The 24,144-nt window shown below is 35.9% G+C and overlaps 1 protein-coding gene, 2 non-coding genes and 1 pseudogene across 3 annotated transcripts in view; 1 reads left to right on the forward strand and 3 right to left on the reverse strand.

Moving 5' to 3' along the window:
* Window positions 1–1,805: 1,805 nt before the first annotated feature.
* LOC127747224 (small nucleolar RNA R71) lies at window positions 1,806–1,913 on the reverse strand. Its single transcript, XR_008009026.1, has one exon. It is a non-coding gene; the product is annotated as a small nucleolar RNA R71 (small nucleolar RNA).
* Window positions 1,914–15,526: 13,613 nt separating this feature from the next.
* LOC127746500 (ATP synthase subunit alpha, chloroplastic-like) lies at window positions 15,527–16,745 on the forward strand (annotated as a pseudogene).
* TRNAR-UCU (transfer RNA arginine (anticodon UCU)) lies at window positions 16,469–16,540 on the reverse strand. The gene has a single exon. It is a non-coding gene; the product is annotated as a tRNA-Arg (tRNA).
* A 6,216-nt stretch (window positions 16,746–22,961) lies between the features above and the next one.
* LOC107484306 (beta-glucuronosyltransferase GlcAT14C) overlaps window positions 22,962–24,144 on the reverse strand; it is an 8,768-nt gene continuing 7,585 nt past the window's right edge. The window contains exon 4 of the mRNA XM_016104918.3: window positions 22,962–23,555. Coding sequence (XP_015960404.1) covers window positions 23,050–23,555 — 506 coding nt within the window. The 3' untranslated portion in view covers window positions 22,962–23,049. The remainder of the gene's footprint in view (window positions 23,556–24,144) is intronic.

Raw genomic sequence — 24,144 nt, forward strand, 5'->3', positions numbered from 1 at the left:
TCTTCTTTTTCGTTTTTCCACAATTAATTTTTGAAAAAAATACAAAAAATCATAAAATCATAAAAACCCAAAAATATTTGATGATTCTTGTCTGAATCTAGTGCCAAAATTTAAGTTTGGTGTTAATTGCATGATTTTAATTGTCTTGCAATTTTTGAAAAACATGCATAATGTTCTTGATGATCTTCAAGTTGTTCTTGATGAATTCCCTTGTTTGATCTTCATGATTTCTTGATTTGCACTGCATGATGTTCTACATATGCATTCTTGCATTCATATGGCCCAAACATGAGAAAGTTCTAAGTTTGGTGTTCATCTTGAACTTCAAGATTGTTCTTGGTGTTCATCTTGACGTTCATAATGTTCTTGCATATATCTTGTGTTTTGATCCAAGAATTATATGTTTTTGACTCATTTTGTTGTTTTTCAAAATTGAAAACATATCTTCTTGAATAAAGGATTTAGCAAAGTGAAGATCTAACAATATAAAGCAGAGGAATTACAGAGAAAAAGCTGGGCGTTCAAAATGCCCAGTGAAAAAGGAAAACTGGCGTTTAAACGCCAGCCAGGGTACTTGGCTGGGTGTTTAAACGCCCATACCATGCAGCAATTGGGCGTTAAACGCCCAAAACATGTAGCTCCTGGGCGTTTAACGCCAGGATGACACTAGGGGAGGAATCTTGTTTTCAAATCAAATCTTTTTTAAATCTTTATAATTTTTCAAAATTAAATCTTTTTCAAATCAAATATTTTCAATCATATCTTTTTCAAAATCATATCTTTTCAAGCATATCTTTTTTTTAAATCAAATCTTTTTAATTTCCTTTTCAAATCTTTTTGAAAATAAATTTCAATCATATTTTTTCAAACATACCTTTTTCAAATCATATCTTTTTCAAAATCAATTTCAAAATCTTTTCTAACTTCTTATCTTTTTAAAATTGATTTTCAAATATTTTTCAACTAACTAGTTGACTTTTTGTTTGTTTTACTATTCCTTATCTTTTTCAAAACCACAACAAATTTTTCAAAATTTTATTTTAAATTCTATTCTTTTTATTTTCAAAAATTTCTTGCCCTCTCTAATCTTTTTCTATTTAAACACTATCATTCCTCCTCCATTGTCAATTCGAACTCCATCTCTCTTTGTGTGTTGGAATTCATACTTCCTTCTTCCATTCTTATTTTCCTCTGACACCTCAAGGAATCTCTATACTGTGACATAGAGGATTCCATATTTTCTTTGTTTTATTCTCTTTCATATGAGCAGGAACAAAGATAAAGGCATACTTGTTGAAGCTGATCCTGAACCTGAAAGGACTCTGAAGAGGAAGCTAAGAGCAGCTAAAGCACAAAACTCTGAAGAGGACCTCACTAAAACTTTTGAAAAGGAAGCAGCAAAAGAAACAATTATGGCCGAACCAAACAACAATGCAAGGAAGATGCTTGGTGATTTTACTACACCAACTTCCAACTTCTATTGAAGAAGCATCTCAATCCCTATCATAGGAGCAAACAATTTTGAGCTAAAGCCTCAATTAGTTTCTCTACTGCAACAAAACTGCAAGTTTCATGGACTTCCATCAGAAGACCCTTGTCAGTTTTTAACTGAGTTCTTGCAGATCTGTGATACTGTTAAGACCAATGGAGTTGATCCTGAGGTCTACAAGCTTATGCTTTTCCCTTTTGCTGTAAGAGACAGAGCTAGAACATGGTTGGACTCACAACCTAGAGATAGCCTAGACTCTTGGGATAAGTTGGTCATGGCTTTCTTAGCCAAGTTCTTTCCTCCTCAAAAGCTGAGCAAGCTTAGAGTGGATGTTCAGACCTTCAGACAAAAAGATGGTGAGTCCTTCTATGAAGCTTGGGAAAGATACAAGCAACTGACCAAAAAGTGTCCTTCTGACATGCTTTCAGAATGGACCACATTAGATATATTCTATGATGTTCTATCTGAATTTTCCAAGATGTCACTGGACCACTCTGTAGGTGGATCCATTCACCTAAAGAAAATACCTGCAGAAGCTCAGGAACTTATAGAAATGGTTGTAAATAACCAGTTCATGTATACCCCTGAGAAGAATTCTATGAGTAATGGGACGCCTCAAAAGAGAGGAGTTCTTGAAATTGATGCTTTGAATGCCATACTGGCTCAGAATAAAATATTGATCCAACAAGTCAATATGATCTCTCAGAGTCTGAATGGATTGCAAAATGCATCCAACAGTACTAAAGAAGTATCTTCTGAAGAAGAAGCTTATGATCCCGATAACCCTGCAACGGTAGAGGTGAATTACATGGGTGAAGCCTTTGGCAACACCTATAATCCTTCATGGAAAAATCATCCAAATTTTTCATGGAAGGATCAACAGAAGCAAGGCTTCAATAATAACAATGGTGGAAGAAACAGGTTTAGCAATATCAAACCTTTCCCATCATCATCTCAGCAACAGACAGAGCATTCTGAGCAGAATCCTTCTAGCTTAGCAAACACAGTCTCTGATCTATCTAAGGCCACTCTTAGTTTCATGACTAAAACAAGATCTTCCATTAGAAATTTGGAGGCACAAGTGGGCCAGCTGAGTGAAAGGGTTACTGAAACTCCTCCTAGCACTCTCCCAAGAAATACAAAAGAGAATCCCAAAGGAGAGTGCAAGGCCATTGATATAATTGACATGGCCAAAACCTTAGAGGAGGAGGAGGATGTGAATCCCAATGAGGAAGACCTCAAGGAACGTCCAATGGTCAGTAAGGAATACCCTAATGAGGAACCAAAGGAATCTGAGACTCATACAGAGACCATAGAGATTCCCTTGGACTTTTTTTTACCATTCATGAGCTCTGATGACTATTCATCTTCTGAAGAGGATGAAGACATTGTTGAAGGGCAAGTTACCCAATATTTAGGAGCAATCATGAAGCTGAATGCCAAGCTATTTGGTAATGAGACTTGGGAGGAAGAGCCTCCCTTGCTCACCAATGAACTGAATACATCGGTTCAGTAAAAGTTACCTCAAAAGAAATAGGATCCTGCTAAATTCTTAATACCATGTACCATAGGAACCATGACCTTTGAAAAAGCTCTGTGCAACCTGGGGTCAGGGATAAACATGATGCCACTCTCTGTAATGGAGAAACTGGGAATCTATGAGGTACAGGCTGCCAAATTCTCATTGGAGATGGCAGATAAATTTATGAAAAAGGCTTATGGACTAGTAGAGGATGTGCTAGTGAAGGTTGAAGGCCTTTACTTCCCTACTGATTTCATAATCATAGGCACTAGGAGGGATGAGGATGAATCCATCACCGTTGGAAGACCCTTCCTAGCCACAGCAAGAGCTGTGATTGATGTTGACAGAAGAGAGTTGATTCTTCATGTGAATGAAGAATGCCTTGTAGTAAAGACTCAAGGTTATCCATTTGTAACCATGGAGAGTAAGCATGAAGAGCTCCTCCCAATACAGAGTCAAATAGAGCTCCCACATTCAAATTTTAAGTTTGGTGTTGAGAGGCCACAGCCAAACTCTAAGTTTGGTGTTGAGAGATCTCAACCATACTTTGAGGCTCTATGAGAGCTCACTGTCAAGCTATTGACATTAAAGAAGCGCTTATTGGGAGGCAACACAATTTTATTTTAATTTTATCTATATTATTTTGTTTTCTTTTAGGTCGATGATCATGTGAAGTGACAAAGACAATTACAAAAATGAATAAAAAAATTAAAAACAGCATTGAAAATAGCACACCTGGAGGAAGGACTTACTGGCGTTTAAACACCAGTAAGGGTAGCAAAATGGGCGTTTAAACGCCCAATCTGGCACCTTTTCTGGGCATTTAAACGCCAGAATAGGGCACCAGACTGGCATTTAAATGCCAGAACTGGGCAACAATTTGACGTTAAATGCCAAAAACATGCAGTAGTGTGGCATTTAGACGCCAGAACAGGAAGGAAAGCTGGCATTTAAACGCCAAAATAGGGCAGCAAATTGGCGTTTAAACGCCAGAATAGCACTCCAAGGCATTGTGAACGCCCAACTGGAGCAGGGATGAAGAATTCCTTGACCTCTCAGGATCTGTGGATCCCATAGGATCCCCACCAACCTCAACTCACTCTCTCTCCTCTTCACACCTTTCTACAACACTCTTCCCCAGATACCCTTCACCAATCACCTCCATATCTCTTCCCCAAATACTTTTCACACATCACAAACACCTTCTTCCCCCCTTGGCCGAACCCTATACACCCTCCATCTCCTTCATTTTCTTCTTATTCTTCTACATCTTTCCTTCTTCTTTTGCTCAAGGACGAGCAATTATTTTAAGTTTGGTGTGGTAAAAGCATTACTTTTTGTTTTTCCATAACCATTTCTGGCACCTAAGGCCAGAGAAACCTCTAGAAAGACGAAAGGGAAGACAAAAGCTTCCACCTCTGAGTCATGGGAGATGGAGAGATTTATCTCAAAGGTCTATAGCTCAGTAGTAGAGCATTTGACTGCACATCAAGAGAGCCCACTCATGGACCTCAACAAGAGCATGAGGCATTCCCTCATCAAGAAATCCCTAAGATACCTCAGGGGATATATTTTCCTCCATACAACTATTGGGAGCAACTAAGGATAGGAGCACCAAAATCACTAAGGAAGGAGAAACAAAGGCAAGGAAGAGACATAGAGGAGCTCAAAAGTACTCCATAGGATTTTCAAGAGGAAGACGCCCCCCTCACTAAGGTGGACTCATTCCTTAATCTCCTTGTCTATTTATTTTTCTATTTTCGATTTTTATGCTGTATGTTCTATCTATGTTTGTGTCTTCACTACATGATCATTAGTGTCTAGTGTCTATGTCTTAAAGTTATGAATAACTCCATGAATCCTTCACCTCTCTTAAAAGAAAAATGTGCTTAATTACAAAAGAACAAGAAGTACTTGGATTTCAAATTTTATCTTGAAACTAGTTTAATTATTTGATGTGGTGGCAATACTTTTTGTTCTCTGAATGAATGCTTGAACAGTGCATATTTTTTATCTTGTTGTTTATGAATGTTAAAATTGTTGTCTCTTGAAAAAATGATGAAAAAAGAGAAATGTTATTGATAATCTGAAAAATCATGAAATTGGTTCTTGAAGCAAGAAAAAGCAATGAAAAAAAATATGGCAAAAAAAAGAAAGAAAGAAAAAGAAAAAGCAAGTAGAAAAAGCCAATAGCCCTTTAAACCAAAAGGCAAAGGTAAAAAGGATCCAAGGCTTTGAGCATTAATGGATAGGAGGGACCAGAGAATAAAATCCAGGCCTAAGCGGCTAAATCAAGCTGTCCTTAACCATGTGCTTGTGGCATGCAGGTGCAAGTGAAAAACTTGAGATTGAGTGGTTAAAGTCGTGATCCAAAGCAAAAGAGTGTGCTTAAGAACTTTGGACACCTCTAACTGGGGACTTTAGCAAAGCTGAGTCACAATCTGAAAAGGTTCACCCAGTTATGTGTCTGTGGCATTTATGTATTCGGTGGTAATACTGGAAAACAAAGTGCTTAGGGTCACGGCCAATACTCATAAAGTAGCTGTGTTCAACTATCAATGCACTAAACTAGGAGAATCAATAACACTATCTAAAATTCTGAGTTCCTATAGATGCCAATCATTCTGAATTTCAAAGGAGAAAGTGAGATGCCAAAACTGTTCAGAAGCAAAAAGCTACAAGCCCCGCTCATCTAATTAGGACTAAGTTTCATTGATACTGTGGGATTCATTGTATATTTTCTTCTTTTTATCCTATTTTGTTTTCAGTTTCTTTGGGACAAGCAACAATTTAAGTTTGGTGTTGTGATGAGCGGATAATTTTTACACTTTTTGGCATTGTTTTTTGGTAGTTTTTAGTAGGATCTAGCTAATTTTTGGGATGTTTTTATTAGTTTTTATGCAAAATTCATATTTCTGGACTTTACTATGAGTTTGTGTGTTTTTCTGTGATTTCAGGTATTTTCTGGCTGAAATTGAGGGACCTGAGCAAAAATTTGATTCAGAGGCTGACAAAGGACTGCTGATGCTGTTGGATTCTGACCTCCCTGCACTCGAAGTGGATTTTCTGTAAACCCTAGTAGCTAGTTTCATTATAAATAGGACCTTTTACTATTGTATTTTCATCTTTTGACCATCTTTTGATCTCTTGATCACATTTTGGGGGCTGGCCTCACGGCCATGCCTGAACCTTGTTCTTATGTATTTTCAACGGGTGGAGTTTCTACACACCATAGATTAAGGTGTGGAGCTCTGCTATTCCTTGAGTATTAATGCAATAATTACTATTGTTCTTCTATTCAAGTCAAGCTTATTCTTATTCTAAGATACTCACTCACATTTCAACCTGATGAATGTGATGATCCGTAACACTCATCATCATTCTCACCTATGAACGCATGCCTGACAACCACTTCCGTTCTACCTAAGATTGAGCGTGTATCTCTTGGATTCCTGGTCTATGTCGCATGGTTGCCTTGCCTAACAACCGAGCCTTCCATTCTGTGAGATCAGAGTCTTCGTGGTATAAGCTAGAATTATTGGCGGTCATTCCTAAGATCCAAAAAGTCTAAACCTTGTCTGTGGTATTCCAAGTAGGATCTAAGATGGGATGACTGTGACGAGCTTCAAACTCGCGACTGTAGGGTGTAGTGACAGATGCAAAAGGATAGTAAATCCTATTCCTACATGATCGAGAACCAACAGCTGATTATCCATGCGGGAAACCGTAGAAGACCTTTTTCACTGAGAGGACGGGAGGTAGCCATTGACGCCGGTGAAACCCAACATACAGCTTATCATGGAAAGGAATATGAAGGATTGGAAGAAGGCAGTAGGAAAGCAGAGATTCAAGAGGGATGAAGCATCTTCATACGCTTATCTGAAATTCCCACCAATGAATTACATAAGTATCTCTATCTTTATTTTATGTTTTATTTATCTTTTAATTATTAAAACTCCATAACCATTTAAATCCGCCTGACTGAGATTTACAAGGTGACCATAGCTTGCTTCAAGCCAACAATCTCCGTGGGATCGACCCTTACTCACGTAAGGTATTACTTGGACGACCCAGTGCACTTGCTGGTTAGTTGTGCGGTGTTGTGACGAAGTGTGATTCATGATTTGAGAGCACCAAGTCTATTGGCGCCATTGTTGATGATCACAATTTCGCGCACCATGTGTTTAATTCTGTTTGGTGTTTTGTGCTAAGGAAAAATAATGGAGAGAGATCACAAGGGTTACTACTCACACCCAAGTAGTGATTCATATTATGGTGGATGGAGAACTATCCAAATTTTGGTTGGCAAAGTTAAAACCAAAGAAACTTCAGTGTTCTCTGTTCCAACTATCTAGAGCCACCATCTCCATATTCATATCAGGAACCACCATCTCCATATCCATATCAAGAACCATCATCTTTCTATCCATATCAAGAACCGTCATCTTTCTACCCATACCAAGAGCCACCATCTCCTTATTCATCTCAAATACCATAAGATCTTGAGTTTCTCATGAAAGAATGCCTACATGATATAAATACAAGTGTCAAAAATGTAGAGAAATATGTGCAGACGGTGATCAAGAACCAGGAAGAGGAACAAGCAAATTCCTTCCCAAGAGATACAATGCAAGATCCTTTGGAAGAAAGTGAGGAAACCAATCAAAGGAGTTTATACTCCAGTGAATTAGAGAACTTTCCACCCTCACATATGGAAGAAGAGGAAGATGCACAACCTCTCATGCCCTTGGTAAGCAATGAAAAAGAGATTGAATTAGAAGAAAGCTACCAAGAGGAAGAGGTTGAAATTGAGGAAGCTCGCAAAGAGGTAAAAGAATTCAAAGAAGAACACAAGGGAGTGGAGCTTGCAAGACCTCTTCCAAAGCCATCACCATCCAATACAACATTCAAGTGGGTAAAATTTCTATCCTTAACCTTTACTTTCCCACTTGAATATGGGCTACTGGAGACGGATGGTCAACTTAGAGCTCTTTGTGGCATTAAGAGTAAGAGGAAGATGGTTAGTGGCAAAAGTTGTCAAGCAAGGTTCAATATAGTTGCATGCTCCAAATTGAAGTGCAAGGATTGGTGTAGAGCTCAATTGAATTGGTCTAGAAGGTTGTTTGGATGTCTCTGTGAGAATTTAGATTGCTTGCCACCCGGTGGGAACAATGATGATCCACAAGAAGACGGGTGTAAAAGCAAAGGTTTGGGACCCTGGAATTCATTCACACAATCAACACTCTTGGGACCTTGTCACTTGCTTCAACTTGCTCGAAGGCGTTATGTGCCTAGTTTGGAATCTTGGTGGTCATTGGAATTGCAAACATTGGTGGAGATTCCTAGATCAGTACAAGCACAAGCCACCATGACAAGGAGCTCACCACATGTCCAACTTAAGGACTTTAACTAAAAGTTCTTGGTGGGAGACAACCCACCATGGTATGATCGTTCCTTTTCATTCTTAGTTGTTTTTTGTAGTAGTAGTTTTTTTACTTATTTGGTTTTTATTGAGTTCTTACTAATTTTCTGATCATGTAGCTATTTTAGAACAGGAACCGGATAAAAAAAAAGAGGAGCACATGATGCGCAAGCGTCACTGACGCATACGCGTCATCTGCATGTGCGTGAAAAATAAAATTTGACAGAAAGTTTAGCGGGAGTAGCGCTGGAAGTGTTCTAGACGCACAAAATTGACCACGCGTATGTCTCCCTGACGCATGCATGTCATTTGCACAAATGTTCATCCACGCCTGCGCGTGCATGACGCGCACGCGTCATATGAAAATATTGGTGCCGCACGCGTATATCGCCTGCGCCGCGCAACTACACTAGTTCGCCACCCAGTTTTAATTTTCTTTCTCCCTCTCCCAATCCTAATTCTCTCTTGTTCTTTTACCCTTTTCTTTTTCTTTCATCATAATATTTGTCTCTTTCTATTTTTAGTTCTTCTTTGCTTGAGGACAAGCAAACCTTTAAGTTTGGTGTTGACACTTCGCTTAAGAATTTTCACTAAGGAGCACAACCTGAAGAATAAAGCGACTGCTAGGATAACTAAGGTGGTTGAGTTCCTTTCATTTTCTATTCCTCCCCTCTTTTTCTATGTTATGTTCCGATTTTTTGCTATTTTGCTTTGTTTATTGCATGATCCTTTATTAGTTAGAATCCTAGGACTAGTTTAGTTTTCTCTTAATTGCTTTAATTCTGAAAAGTTGTCTTATGTATTACTCACTGAGCTTGAATTTAAATAAAAAAATATAGAAGTGATGTATTGCATAAGAAATTGAGTTAATTTTAAGAGTAGTCTTATTTACTTAAATGTGGTGGTATTTTCTGTGATTCTGAATGCATGACATGAACAATACATATTTGAATTTGAATCAAAGAATGTTGATGTATAAGGAACAAGAATTTAGAGAATTATTATGATTTCTCTGAAATTAATGAAAGTTTAATCTTTGAAGCAAAAGAAACAGTAAAAGAAAAATAAAAGCAAGGTCCAAGGCTCTGAGCATCAATGACTAAGGAGGTCAGACATGATTAAAAGCTCAAAGAGTGAGTTCCCCAGTTAAGTGGTTGTGGTGTTTCCGTGTGAAGTAAAACATGAGACAAAACATTTAAAGTAACGGCTAGGCTCAAGGTGCAAAGCACCAGAAAAAATTGCTGTGTTCAATGATTAAATTAAGTTACAAAAGATCAGAGAATTCATAATATTATCCGGATTCTAATTCCAGATGATAGTAACATTCTTCTAATTCAAAGGAGAGTGAGATGCCAAAACTATTCAGGATTGCAATTGTAAACCCCACTATAAGAAGAGACATGGGCTTAATCGAACTCTCATTCTCATGCAAATTCACATCCTAAGCCTATATTAATTTTGGTTTCTTGAGGACAAGCAACAATTCAAGTTTGGTATTGTGATGCGTGAGCATCTTTCCTATCTTTTCCTAGTGAATTTGCATCTAATTTGTTGAGTTTAATAAAGAATTAATTATATTTTAGCCAATATGGATGATACTTTGAGTCTTGTGCAATTTTATTTATTTTAGGTAGCATTCGGCTAGATTTGATGGAGTTTCTGCAGCATAAGAATCAAAGGAGATGGCAGCGAAGAGCGACGTGTACCCGTGACTGACGCGTGCGCGTGATTTGGAGCTTTCCACGGTGACGCGCACGCGTGATTTGAATAATTGTACAGCGACGCGTATGCGTGACTGACGCGTTCGCGTGACCTGCGAAAAAGACCATCGACGCGTACGCATGACTGACACATACGCGTGACATGCGCCACATGCAGAAAATGCAGAAAAATGCTGGGGGCGATTTCTAGGTTGTTTTTAACCCAGTTTTCAGCCCAGAAAGTACAGATCAGAGGTTGCAGAGTGAAGGAATCAAGTGGTCCCCATCCATCAATTGAAGACTTGCTGATTGCTATAATTAATTCTGATTTAAATTCAAATTTGATTTTTAAAATAGGAAAAGATATTATTTTAATTTTAGATTTAAAATTTATTAGGATTAGGTAAAAAAAATGGAATTCCATTAGGGAATGGGAGACGATTTTAGATGCCATCGGATTGGAACTCTGTATATTTTACCAGAATCCTTATTTTCTTCTCTGAACCATGAGCAACTAAACCTCCATTGTTAAGGTTAGGAGCTCTATCTATTTGTATGGATTGATTTTATTACTTTTTCTATTTTAATTCATGCATGGATTTATAATTTAAGAATTGTTTTTGCTCTTTATTTTATGAATTTGGGTGGAACGGAAGTATGACCCTCTTTCTATTTGAGTTCTTGTAAAACTTGGAAAAGCTCTTTACTTGAACAACAGCTTGAAAATATATTCTCCTAAATTTTAATTATCTGGATTTAACGGGATACGTGACATATAATCTTTTTATTTTTGGGTAATTAGAATTTTTATAGCATATAAACTGAAAATTGATATGCAGCATCTCATTGGAATTAATTGACCAAGGAATTGGTAGTTAATGAATTTTAGAGGAGACTAGAAAGGTCTAAGGAATTAGGGTCTAGTCACATATAGTTGGCCATAAATTAAATCCTACATGATTAAAATAGTTAGTAAGAAAAATTACACTGGAAAAATAGAAAGCTCTGAAGCCTTAACTATTTCTCCAATATTTTATTTTCAATTTATTTACTTGCGTTCCTACTGATGAAAGGATAATTTATACGCTTTTTGTCATTGACATAGTTTTTAGTAGGATTTAATTAGTTTTAAGTATATTTTTATTAGTTTCTAAGCAAAATTCATATTTCTGGACTTTACTATGAGTTTGTGTGTTTTTCTGTGATTTCAGATATTTTTTGGCTGAAATTGAAGGACCTGAGCACAAATCTGATTCAGAGGCTGAAGAAGAACTGCTGATGCTATTGGATTCTGACCTCCCTACACTCGAACTAGAATTTTTGGAGCCACAGAAATCTAAATGGCGCACTCTCAACTACGTTGGAAAGTAGACATACAGAGCTTTCCAGCTTTATATAATAGTCTATACTTTGCTCGAGCTTAGACAACACAAACTGGCGTTTAACGCCAGCTTTCTGCCCTATTCTGGCGTTAAACGCCAGAAACAAGTTGCAAAGCAGAGTCAAACGCCAAAAACAAGTTACAAACTGGCGTTCAACTCCATGGAAGACCTCTACATGTGAAAGCTTTAATGCTCAGCTCAAGCACACACCAAGTGAGTCCGGAAGTGGATTTCTGCATCATTTACTCATTTCTGTACTCCTAGTAACTAGTATAGTATAAATAGGACTTTTTACTATTGTATTTTTATCTTTTGATCATCTGGGGATCTAGGGATTATCTTTTGATCCTTTGATCATGTTTTGGAGGCTGGCCTCACGGCCATGCCTGAACCTTTATCACTTATGTATTTTCAACAGTGGAGTTTCTACACACCATAGATTAAGGGTGTGGAGCTCTGCTGTTCCTCGAGTATTAATGCAATTACTATTGTTTTCTATTCAATTCATGCTTATTCTTATTCTAAGATATTCATTCGCACTTCAACTTAATGAATGTGATGATCTGTGACACTCATCACCATTCTCACTTATGAACATGTGCTTGACAAACACTTCCGTTCTACCTGCAAAAGCTAGAGTGTGTATCTCTTGGATTCCTGATCCACGACGCATGGTTGCCTCTCCTGACAACAGAGCCTTCTATTTCATGAGATCAGAATCTTCGTAGTATAAGCTAGAATCCATTGGCAGCATTCTTGAGGTTCGGAAAGTCTAAACCTTATCTGTGGTATTCCGAGTAGGATCTGGGATGGGATGACTGTGACGAGCTTCAAACTCGCGACTGTAGGGCGTGGTGACAGATGCAAAAGGATAGTAAATCCTATTCCTACATGATCGAGAACCAACAGCTGATTAGCCATGCGGGAAATCGTAGAGGACCTTTTTCACTGAGAGGATGAGAAGTAGCCATTGACAACGGTGACGCCCTACATATAGCTTGCCATAGAAAGGAGTATGAAGGATTGGATGAAGGCAGTAGGAAAGCAGAGATTTATTAGGGATAAGGCATCTCCATACACTTATCTGAAATTTCCACCAATGATTTACATAAGTATCTCTATCTTTATTTTCTGTTTATTTATCTTTTAATTATTAAAACTCCATAACCGTTTGAATCCGCTTGAGTGAGATTTACAAGGTGACCATAGCTTGCTTCAAGCCGACAATCTCCGTGGGATCGACCCTTACTCATGTAAGGTTTATTACTTGGACGACCCAGTGCACTTGCTGGTTAAATGTGCAAAGTTGTGAAAAAAGAGTGATATTACAATTGTGCGTACCAAGTTGTTGGCGCCATTGAGATCACAATTTCGTGCACCACCTGCATTCTGATATTTTCAACTTAAACCTTTTGAACATCTCATAACTATTTCCTGCTTGCCTAACTAAGCCAATCACTCAATCATTGTTGCTTGATCCATCAATCCTCGTGGGATCGACCCTCGCTCACCTGAGGTATTACTTGGTACGACCCGGTGCACTTGCCAGTTAGTTTGTGGTGTTAAATCACCACACCAATATTCTTTCTCAAGACACTATTCTATAGTATTTCATTAATTCAAATTAAAAAATTTGTTAAACTTTTTTTTGAAGATTTTAACTTGGAACATAGTTTAGAGCTAAGAACATACAACCTGTGAGATTTTGAGCTTAATTATATGGTTACATTATTTAACCATGGTTTTTCTTCTTGTGTGTTTTCTTCTCTATGATTGCAATCTTTGGTTTGTTCCACTCTATATATCCATTGTTTAGTGTATATTCATGCATACATGTGATTGAAGCCATCATTTGATATTAGCTCACTTATCCCAAATAGCCTTCCATTTCATTTACCTTTGTTTGCCACCTTGAGCCTTTTAAACCCCATTTGTTCTTTATAATACCACATCACTAGCCTTAAGCGGAAAAACAATTGATTACCCTATTTGAGTCTTTGATTAGCTTAAGATAGAGATAGTGTGTCAACTTAGTATGGGGAAATGTGAGAACTATGGTTGATGAAAATGTATTTTTGCTCCTATCGACAAATATTGGGAATTTGGGTGCTCACTCGTGTAAAATTAGAGAAACCATATGCATTGATATATTATGCTTGAAAAAAAAGAATAAATGTATAGGGGACAAAATTATCCCAATGTTAAGTTCAATAAAAATATCAATGCATATGTGATGGAATTAAAACTAATACATGAGTGTGTGAAATTTTGCAAAAATGAGAATTTGGGTAGCTAAGCATGATTTGAGAATTATATAGAGTGTGTGTATGTGTTAGGTGAAAACTTAGGTTAGTCAAAGATTCAAATCACAGCTCACTTAGCCATACATATAAGCTCACCCTTACCTTAGCCCCATTACAACCGTGAAAAGCCCTCATGATGTTTTCATTAGTACACTAAATATTTGTTGATTGGTTAGATGAAGAACAAAGTTTTGGAAAGCATGACTAGAGGAGACTAGAGTGGTATAACCCTAGACACTTGAGCGATTAGAGTGCAATATACACTTCTAATGAGGGTTCAATGCTCAACTCGATGTTCTCGACTTTCATGGGCTTTCTTCTTACAAGTTTACTTGTATCTTTTTGTGTAATTGAATTAGTGGAATCTATTAATGTTTGTCTTGGAGAGTTTGTTTGCTTTTAACCAAGTAGGTAGAACATTTTAGCATGTAATTGCATTCATATAGATAGATTGCATTGTATAAGTCTCACCTTTCCTCCTTTACTCTTTTGGTTTCCTTGACCTTAGCATGAGGACATGCTAGTGCTTAAGTGTGAGGAGATTGATAAACCACTATTTTATGGTTTATCTTGTGCTAAATAGAGTGGATTTTATCAATCTTTTATACACTTATTTATATGAAAAATCATGGTTTTACATTTTCCTTCCCAAATTGATTCTATGATTGAAAGCATGCTTATTTGGCCTTAAATTCGTTATTTTTAATCCTCTCTTATCTCCATTCAATGCCGTGATATGTGTGTTAAGTGTTTTCAGGAATTATAGGGCAGGAATGGCTTAGAGAATGGAAGAGAAGCATGTAAAAGAGGAAGGAACACAAGGAATTAAGGATTTCATGGGCGAGCAGTGACGCGCACGCGTGAAGCATGTGTACGTGTGGTTAGGAGAAAAAGCAGCGATGCGCACACGTGAAGCACGCGTACGCGTGACTAGGATAATGCGCATAGACGTGTACACGTGGATGACGCATACGCGTGACAAGCCGTCACGTGCTGCAGATATCAAAATCCGCTGGGGACGATTTTTGGGACCCTTTTTAACCCAATTTCAGGCCCAAAAGTCCATATTAGAGGCAGGGGTGTAGCTGAGACTTGGAGACTTTCTTCATTCTCATTTTTTAGTTTCAGTTTTTAGTTTTGAATTCTAGAGAGAGAAACACACTACCTCTTCTAGGGTTCTTGCATTTTCATAGTTTTCACTTTTGGATTGGCTTCAGAGAGAGCTATTACTACCTTCGCTTGAAGTTTTCACCATTTTAGTTTGCTTTTCTCTTACCTTGCTCTTTTATTTTCTATTAGTTGTTCCAATTCATGTTCGGATTTTCTTAATTTTGAATTTATTAATGCAATGAACCATTTTTATATTTAATCCCGTTAATTAGTTTAATTTTCTTCCATTCATTTCTCAATACAAATTTTAGCTTTATTAATTTAGTTTTAATTACTATGTCTTTTTTCTACTCCCTTTACATGTTCATGAAAATGGCATTCAAGTCAATGGAGTAAAGTTCCAACTTGGCTTTGGAGTTAATTAATTGGAACTCCTTGAGTTGGAAAACTCAAGAGTTAATTTGAACTTTGAAATTGTAGCGTTACTCTATTTTCACTAAGTCTAGCTCTTCCCTAGGAAGGGGCTAGGCCTTGTGAGTCAGAGTCAGCATACCCAATTGACCTTCCTTTGCAACTGCAAGAGGATAATTAATTGCATTCACGTCTTTTGGAAAGAGCCGCTAAATCAAGTTCTCAGTTAGGTGAAGGAAGTATGACTTCTTTGCCAATAGTTGAGACCCAATCGGGAGATGTTTCGGCTTATATTCCTACAAATGTGATTTCTATTACAGATGGCGAAATATTCTTATCCGCTGATCTATTCAATGCTGGAATCAGACCTGCGATTAATGTGGGTATTTCGGTTTCCAGAGTTGGATCTGCGGCTCAAATTAAAGCCATGAAACAAGTAGCTGGTAAATTAAAATTGGAATTGGTGCAATTTTTCGGAATTAGAAGCTTTTGCACAATTTGCTTCTGATCTCGATAAAGCTACTCAAAATCAATTGGCAAGAGGTCAACGATTACGTGAATTACTTAAACAATCCCAATCAGCTCCTCTCACTGTGGAAGAATAGATAATAACTATTTATACCGGAACAAATGGTTATCTTGATTCATTAGAAATTGGACAGGTAAGGAAATTTCTCGTTGAATTACGTGCTTACTTAAAAACGAATAAACCTCAATTCCAAGAAATAATATCTTCTACGAAGACATTCACTGGGGAAGCAGAAGCCTTTTTAAAGGAGGCTATTCAGGAACAAATGGAAGTCGTTTTACTCCAGGAACAAGTAGAAAAAAATTGATTAAAAATTGAATTCCTTTCTAATTCAACTTTCAAATTAAAATTTAGATTATTATTCTGATTCTTTCATGTTTAATATCTTTTCTTTGAATAAATAATATAATAAATTAATTATATTAGATATTCTATATTTATATTAATTCTCAAAGGATAAGTGGTTCTTGTTCAATTCAAATCATTCAAAATCTTTTTTTTTATCTTTTATTTTTAGTTTTTAGAAATATAGAAATTCTATTTAGAGTTATATTTTTATATTATAAATATAAAAATATTAAATACATAATGCAAATTATTTGCGTCCAATAGGATTTGAACCTATACCAAAGGTTTAGAAGACCTCTGTCCTATCCATTAGACAATGGACGCTTTTCTTTTTTTCTTCTAACTTTTCACTAAATTCAATTTAGTGAAAAGTTAGAAGAAAAAATGGAATAATATCTACAAATACTAATATATAATATATAGATATATATACTATATATATAAATATATATAATATAATGAATATTATATTCAATAATCTTGAATTCAAATTGGAAAATTGAATATTGTATTAATTGATAAAATTGAATAAAATAACTAAAAACAAAATATAGAAATGATAACCAATTAATTTCCTCCTAGCCAAGGCCTTTAATTTCAAAAACATAACACCTCAAATTATTATTTCTTGTCTTAATCTTCCATTATTTATTTTTCTAATTCCAACATCAAAAATTTCTTAGAAAAATTCTTGATCAATAATTCGCACCTTGTTTCAACTCATTGGGAAATGACCTAGGAATTCTACTCCCAGTATTTTATTCTGAATTGTGACATCCTTTATAAATTGATAAGTGGAATTTTTGCCGGTTAAGAACTATACTCACAACGCTATTTTATTAGAAATTCTTAACTGGCAATTTTCTACCCGTCACAACTCCAAAGGTGTCTTAGTTGAGATATCTTTCTTTGATTTAAAAGAACTTTTGGTTTATTTTCCCATTTAACAAGCATCACATGTGATATCTTTGACAAACCTAATCTTAGGAAGACCTCTAACTAAGTCCTTCTTTACTAGCTTAGAGATTTGAAATATGCTTGCATGTCCCAATTTCTTGTGTCATAACCATTTTTTTTTAGTCCATGGAAGTGAAACAAGCTACATTTTGTCCTCTTAGTTCCTCTAGAGTGAGGCCATATACATTATCATATCTTTTAGTAACAAACAATACATTACCAGAAATTTCTTTAACAGTCAAGCATTCTAACTTTTTTAAAATAACCCAATAGACTAAATCACAAAGTTTACTAATTCTTAATAAATTGTGCTTTAAACCATCAACCAAAAATACAGTATCAATGAAGGTAGAAAGATCTTTACCGACTTTTTTCTATAGCAATGATTTTTCCCTTCCTATCATCATTGAATGTCACAAATCCTCCATCATACTTGTTTATCTTGATGAAAAATGTTGCCTTTCACGTCATATGCTTTGAACGTCCACTATCTAAGTACCACATGCCCTTCTTCTTCTTGGATGCAAGAAAAATCTCCACAAAGCTTCAAGCAATCTTAGGTATCCAAATCAATTTAGATCCTTTGATTCTAATCCACCTTGGTTACCCATGAATATTGAAATAATTCACCATTTTGTACACTTTATTTTCAATTTTTCTTTCAACAATAAAACATTGAAGAGAAGTGTGACCATGTCTTTTACAATTTTGGCAATTTTTCCTTTTTGCTGAATTTTGGTTGTGATGTGAGACTTGAGGAGTTTTGGTTTTTGAAGTTAAAACTTTAGTTTTAATATGTTGTTTTTCAAAAACAACTTCATTTTCATCACCATACCCAAACTAGATTTTTGAAAAAAGAGTTATTGACTAGCTAACAATTTGTCTAAGTTTGTGCCAAATTTTGATTCAAGCCTCTAATCACTTTGTGCAATCTCTCATTTTCCAAATGAGATCTAATGATGCATGAATCATGTGCTTTCCTTTAAATTTTTCAAGTTTAGATTTAAGAAATATATTTTTCTCAATGAAATCAACAACACTTTTGGTTTTCATCAATTTTTCTTTGAGAGAAGTATTTTTAGCTTTTAAGGAATTATTTTTAACTTGCATTTTTCATATTTAACTAGAATTTTATTTTCATGATCAATCAAATCATCAATGATAATGTGCAAATCCTCTTTAGACAGGTCAAAGTAATCTACCTCATCTAGTTGATCATGACCAGCTATGAAGCACACTTGAGCTTCATATTTAGATTTGTCTTCTTCATTTGAGTCATTTTCAAGGTCCTCTCATGAATCCATCAACACTTTCTTCTTCTCCTTCTTCACCTTGTGCTCCTTGAGTTTAGGACAATCATATTTGTAGCAGCCAACTTTCTTACAATGATGATAAATGACTTTGCTAAGGTCCTTCTTGTAGTTCTTCAAGCTTGAGCACCTATTCTTGCCTTTGCTCTTCATCAATCTTCTCAATCTCTTAGCAAAAAATACAAATTCATAATCAGAAAAAACTATCATTGGAATCATCTTCCAATGGTTCCATTTTTTTATTTCATGGCCACTTCTTTTTTTTTTTACATCTCGGGTGAAGTGTGTGGTTTTATAGGCTAGTAACTTTCTGTCAACTCATCATATGTCATCCTATCTAGGTAGTTATTTTTTGCTATGATAGTATTTTTGGTTTCCCACTTCTTTGTTAAGCTTCTAAGTATTTTCCTCACAAGAATTGGTTCAGTATGAGTGATTTTCATAGCATCCAAGCTATTGATGATGCTTGAGAATCTTTCAAATATTTCATCAATGGTTTATCCTTCCTTCATGGAGAACATTTTATACTCCTTTTGAAGTATATCAATCCTCGCCTCTTTTACTTGTTGTGTGTCCTTGGTGCAGATTTTGACAATATCCACAACTGAATCGGCAAATGCACCAGGTCATCCAAGTAATACCTCAGGTGAGTGAGAGTCAATTCCATGAGGACTGATAGACTGAGCAACAATGGTTGACTGATTGTTTTAGTTAGGCAGACAGAAAAGTTGGTTTGGTGGTTTTCAAAAGCATTAAAAAATAAATCAATAAGAAAGAAAGCAAATAATGAGTTTGGTGTAGAAATTAATGAGAGAAACAGTTAAGGTATTGGAGATATTTATTTTTCCAGATTAAGGTTTCTTACCAACTATTTTAATCATGCAAGATTCATTTCATGGCAAACTATAATTGACTAAACCCTAATCCCTTAGTGATTTAGTCTCTTCTAATCTTCATCAACTGCCAATCCATTGGTCACTTGATTCCGACTAGAGGGTTAAGTTCAAATCTAGTTTATGGTCACAAAAACCCTAATTACCCAAAGCTAAACGGATTATATGTCACGTATCCAGATTAGTTAAAGTAATTAGCAATTTAGGAGAAATTTTCTTTCAAGTTGTGTTCAGGTGAGAGACCTCTCCCAAAGGTCACAACAATGCATCTAGAATAAGGGTCATACTCCCGTTCTACCTAGATTCATAAAATTAAGAACACAAGTAATCCTTGAAATTGAATCAGTACACTAACTAAAATAGGAAAGCAATAGTCTTAATCCATAGAAATAAATAGAACTCCTAACCTTAACTAAGGAGGTTTACTGGCTCGTGACTTATAGAGAAAACAAGGGTTCTAAAAGGTGTGAATGTGCGGAAGTGAGAAGATCTCCCTCGGGGAGAAGTGAGCCCCCAAGGGCTAACTCTTTTCTCTTTTATATCTAACCTAATTTTGATTTGAAAATAAAATAAAATAATAAATTCTAGACCTAAAAGATTTTGTTGTATATATAAATAACTAAAATAAGATAAAAGATAAAAATTAAAAGCTAAATCCCACTAAAGATGCTCTCTTGGGTGAAGTTGACCCACACTTCTGGTGTTCAGCACTAGAATCGGCAATGGCTCGGGTGCTGGTTCTGTCTTCTTGGGGGCTAAACGCCAGGCTCGGCATTTAGCGCCCTTCAAGGTAGTGATTCCAAAAAAAAGTATACACTATTATATTTCGTTTGAAAGTTCTGAAAGTTGGCTTTCCGACGCCTTAGAACCACGTCCATTGGACTTGGTTGTTCAAGTTATGCTCGTTGGAGTACAAAGAGGTCAGGGTTGACAGCATCCACTTTCTCCCTTCTTTCTCACACAAAACTCTGCCAAATTGATCCGAATTTCACCTGAAATCATAAAAATACCAAAACAACTCAAAGTATCATACAAAGAGGATTTTAATACTAAAATATAACTAAACTCACTAAATTCTAACTAAATTTAACTAGAAAATAAGCAGAAAATGGGTATAAGATGCTCATGCATCAGTCCTCATGTGTGACTTGAAGTTTATCCCAAATCCCTTTTGTGTTTTGCACCTTGACACCTTTTGATATTCCTCAAAGCTAATGGTGCAGTGCATCATGTTGATAGCCTTGGTGTTGTGATCCACTTTCTTCTTGTCTTCATCATTCTACTCAATATCTTCTTTTGGAATAACTTCAACTTCGGTGTTGGTCTTTGTTGAAACATCCAGGATGTTTACAATTATCTTTTATATGTTGTAGTCCACGAATTGTACAAAGATCCTCATCCTTTCTTTCTAGTAGGTGTAGTTTTTGCTATTGAAAAATGGTGGCCTGTTGTTGGACTGCCATTTGATAAGAGTATAAGCAACCACGTTTGCTCCCATGTTGCCCATTTGGATTTTTCCTCCAAGTTGTTAAACTTGATGCTTGAGACCTTAGCTCTTGATACCAATTGAAGGTTTACAATGGCCCATAGAAGGAAGGTTGAATGTATGGCCTCTTTTTATACATTTAAACTGGTACAGTAAAATTGATTTTGTAACTTTAGTTCTGCTATGTCTGCAATATGGATTATGCAGGAGACAATTTATTTTTGTCTCATAACAAATGAACAAAAAAAACAGAGAAGAGAAGAGGACATAACCAAGTAGGGGAAGGAAAGGAAAGGATAGAGGGAGAAGGAAAGGGGAGAGAGAGAGAGAGAGAGAGAGAAATGGGAGAGGGAGAGGAGAGAGAGAAACAAAGGGAGGGGAGAAGGAGAGAGAGGAGGGGAGGGGGAGAAAGAGAAGGAGTGAGAGAGAGAGAGAGAGAAGGAAGAAAGGGAAAAGAGAGAAGGGAGAGAAGAGGGGGAGAAAGAGAAGAGAGAGGAAGGGGAGAGAGAGAGAGAGAGAGAGAGAGGAGAGAGAGAGAGAAAGAGTATGTAAAAACTAATTTTGGAGTTTAAATAAAACCATTTTTAATTTGGTTTAAATCTAAATTGAACCATAAAAACTGGTTTTTAATAAACTGGTTTTCATAAAAACTACGGTTTCAGTTCAGTTTTTTATTTAAAAAAACTGGTTTATTTAAAACAGTTTTAGTTCAGTTTCAATTCAGTTTAGTGAAACCAGTTTTTTTGCACACCCCTACAGCCAAGTATCCTGGTTCAAGCATCTTATGCCATGTGGCCTATATCTAGTCTCCACCATAACTATGGTAGAATTTTCACTATGTTTTCAAAGATTACATACACACATTTTTTAGGATTCTTCCTAATCCTATCCAGGACAAAGCAAACTTCTGACCATGCTTGATTTAGCTAGATGACACTAATTGCTCACCCAACTTAGCAAAAAAAAACATCTCAGGTTTATGATTACAAAACATAAATACATCAAAAGAGACTGACATAAAATGACTTTTCTCTCCAAGTTGACTCTCTCTGTCTTTTTTTTTTCAAATAGTTTTTTTAAATACCTCACACATTGCTTTTACCAAGAGAAATCAAAGAAAGATAAATTAAGAAAGTAAGATAAATAATGTAACCTCACGAAGGAGAAGAAATATGGTAGCTTGAAAGCTATGTGAAGAACTAGATTCAAACACTCTCAAATATTGCATTCTATCTTGGCAGAATGCTCCCTTTAATATAGGTGTTTGCTTCCAAAACTTCAAACTTTGAGTGGTAAGGGTGCTAGGTTATCTCAGAATTTTGGATTCACTCTCCTTTCTTCAATTATTGGCTGACTACTCCCTTTTGTATGGGGTAATGTCTCCAAAACTTGAACTAGTGGGTAGAGTCAACTTCTCTAAAATATTTTTAGGCTTTCAACCCAACTAAATATTTATGTTTGTCATCACTAATAAATTAAATTGTTTCTCAAACTCAACAGTTATAATTATGTTAATGTAAAATTTTGTTTGACATTAGTACAAATTGGTTTCAAATTTGTTAGATTCTAACAACTCTAACCACCTCTAACTTCCTACTTGACACCTCAACAATCTTACTCGTATCAGTTAGATTTTGTTATTCTATTTTAGAATAGAGTTGGTTATTACATGTGGGTTACATTTACACTTGTACACAATAAACTCAGCTCCTAGTATCATTTGATAATTGATCAAATATCATTCGGCTCAGTTTTTCTCTCTTCCAACAATACTGCACATAATGACAAAAAACCATTAATAAAAAAAATTAATTTGATCACCATATCCGATGCAGAAACAATATCATTCTTTGGTGAAGAAAAGCAGAGCAATACTATCCTGGTTAAGGAGAAATGCAGTTCATTCTTCTGACTTCTAACTAAATAAAACGATATTATTATTGTAATCTAGCCCATCAAATACTTCGGTTTGTTGATCCCTTTTTTTTCTCCTTCCACCAAAATTACACTTAAAAATCAACTTGAGGTCTTCTGCATAAAAGTTCCTAGGAAATCCAAGGATTGAATAAAAATAAACAAGTGCAGCAAGTTAAGTCCACTTCAAAAACCAGTAAAATTTATATATCAAAAGGCTTTCAATAGCAGCTGTTAATCAAAATTATACAGATGGACAATGTATCTTGAATACTACTTGCACTGTTTCGGCCTAAAATTTTCCAAATCCAATATCTTAACCACTAGTTTCTCAAGCCTCTTTGAGCCTATACTTGGTTTAACTACAACTGGATTTCCATAAACAGAACACGGAGCTTTCCCACTGCCAATGCACCAACCACCGGGAGTAAAGTAGCCATCTTTTCTTCTCAAGAGTTCCTTATCGATTTTATCGAGAACTGGATCATCCTTGTTAAACTTTCTAGCAAAAGGTGCACCACTTTGGACCATGTTGTCAAAATGCACCAGCGTCAAAAACATTGGATCCTGCTTCGGCGGGTTGTCCCACTTTAAATAATGCAAATCATGATTCACGGTGGTGTTCTGGTAGTCCTTGTGATTGCACATGACAGTGTGTAAGTAGCCTTCGTGGGACGAAAAGAAATTTGTATAATACATAAGGAGAGTGCGCGGAAGGTTATCCCAACCATGAATACAGAACTCGAGAAAGGATTTTGTTAGGATAACCCATTCAGAGCCTGTAAAACACAAAATACATTTAGCTGAAATATCCAAGAGATGTTTCAAGTTTCAACACATACATGAATGGAATATCAAAGAGAAAATCCAAATCTCTCTTTCCCACTTTGTTTTACTACAGGTAAACCGAAGTTGAAAACTGAAGGTTTTAACCACGAATTAAAGATGGCTATGCAAAAGATCTATGCAACAAAGAATCGTAAAACAAGAACTAGACCTCAGTTACATTTTCCAGAAGTGACTACCAGATAAACAGTAGACGTTACCACATCACAAACTTCCCAAGAAAATTACACAACCATTTAAAGATTTGAAGTTCTGTCTGAAAAATACTAATATATAATTGTTGGATAATATCTAAAGAACAAAAGAAATTGTCAAGATGCTTCAATGCCATTGTTTGATAGTCTGGATCAAGCTGATCTGTGTTACATAAATATCAAAAGAATTCCCGATAAGAGTTCAAGATCAGTTTGACATATTAGACTAAAGGTGCCCTTGTTACCTTGTTTCAGATTCTGAAAATTGTGATTCCAAAACTTAAAACTGTTGATATTATGAAAAGATGGGAATTTTTTTTTTGTCATA

The sequence above is a fragment of the Arachis duranensis genome, chromosome 4 (assembly GCF_000817695.3).
Source record: "Arachis duranensis cultivar V14167 chromosome 4, aradu.V14167.gnm2.J7QH, whole genome shotgun sequence".
Lineage (NCBI taxonomy): Eukaryota > Viridiplantae > Streptophyta > Magnoliopsida > Fabales > Fabaceae > Arachis > Arachis duranensis.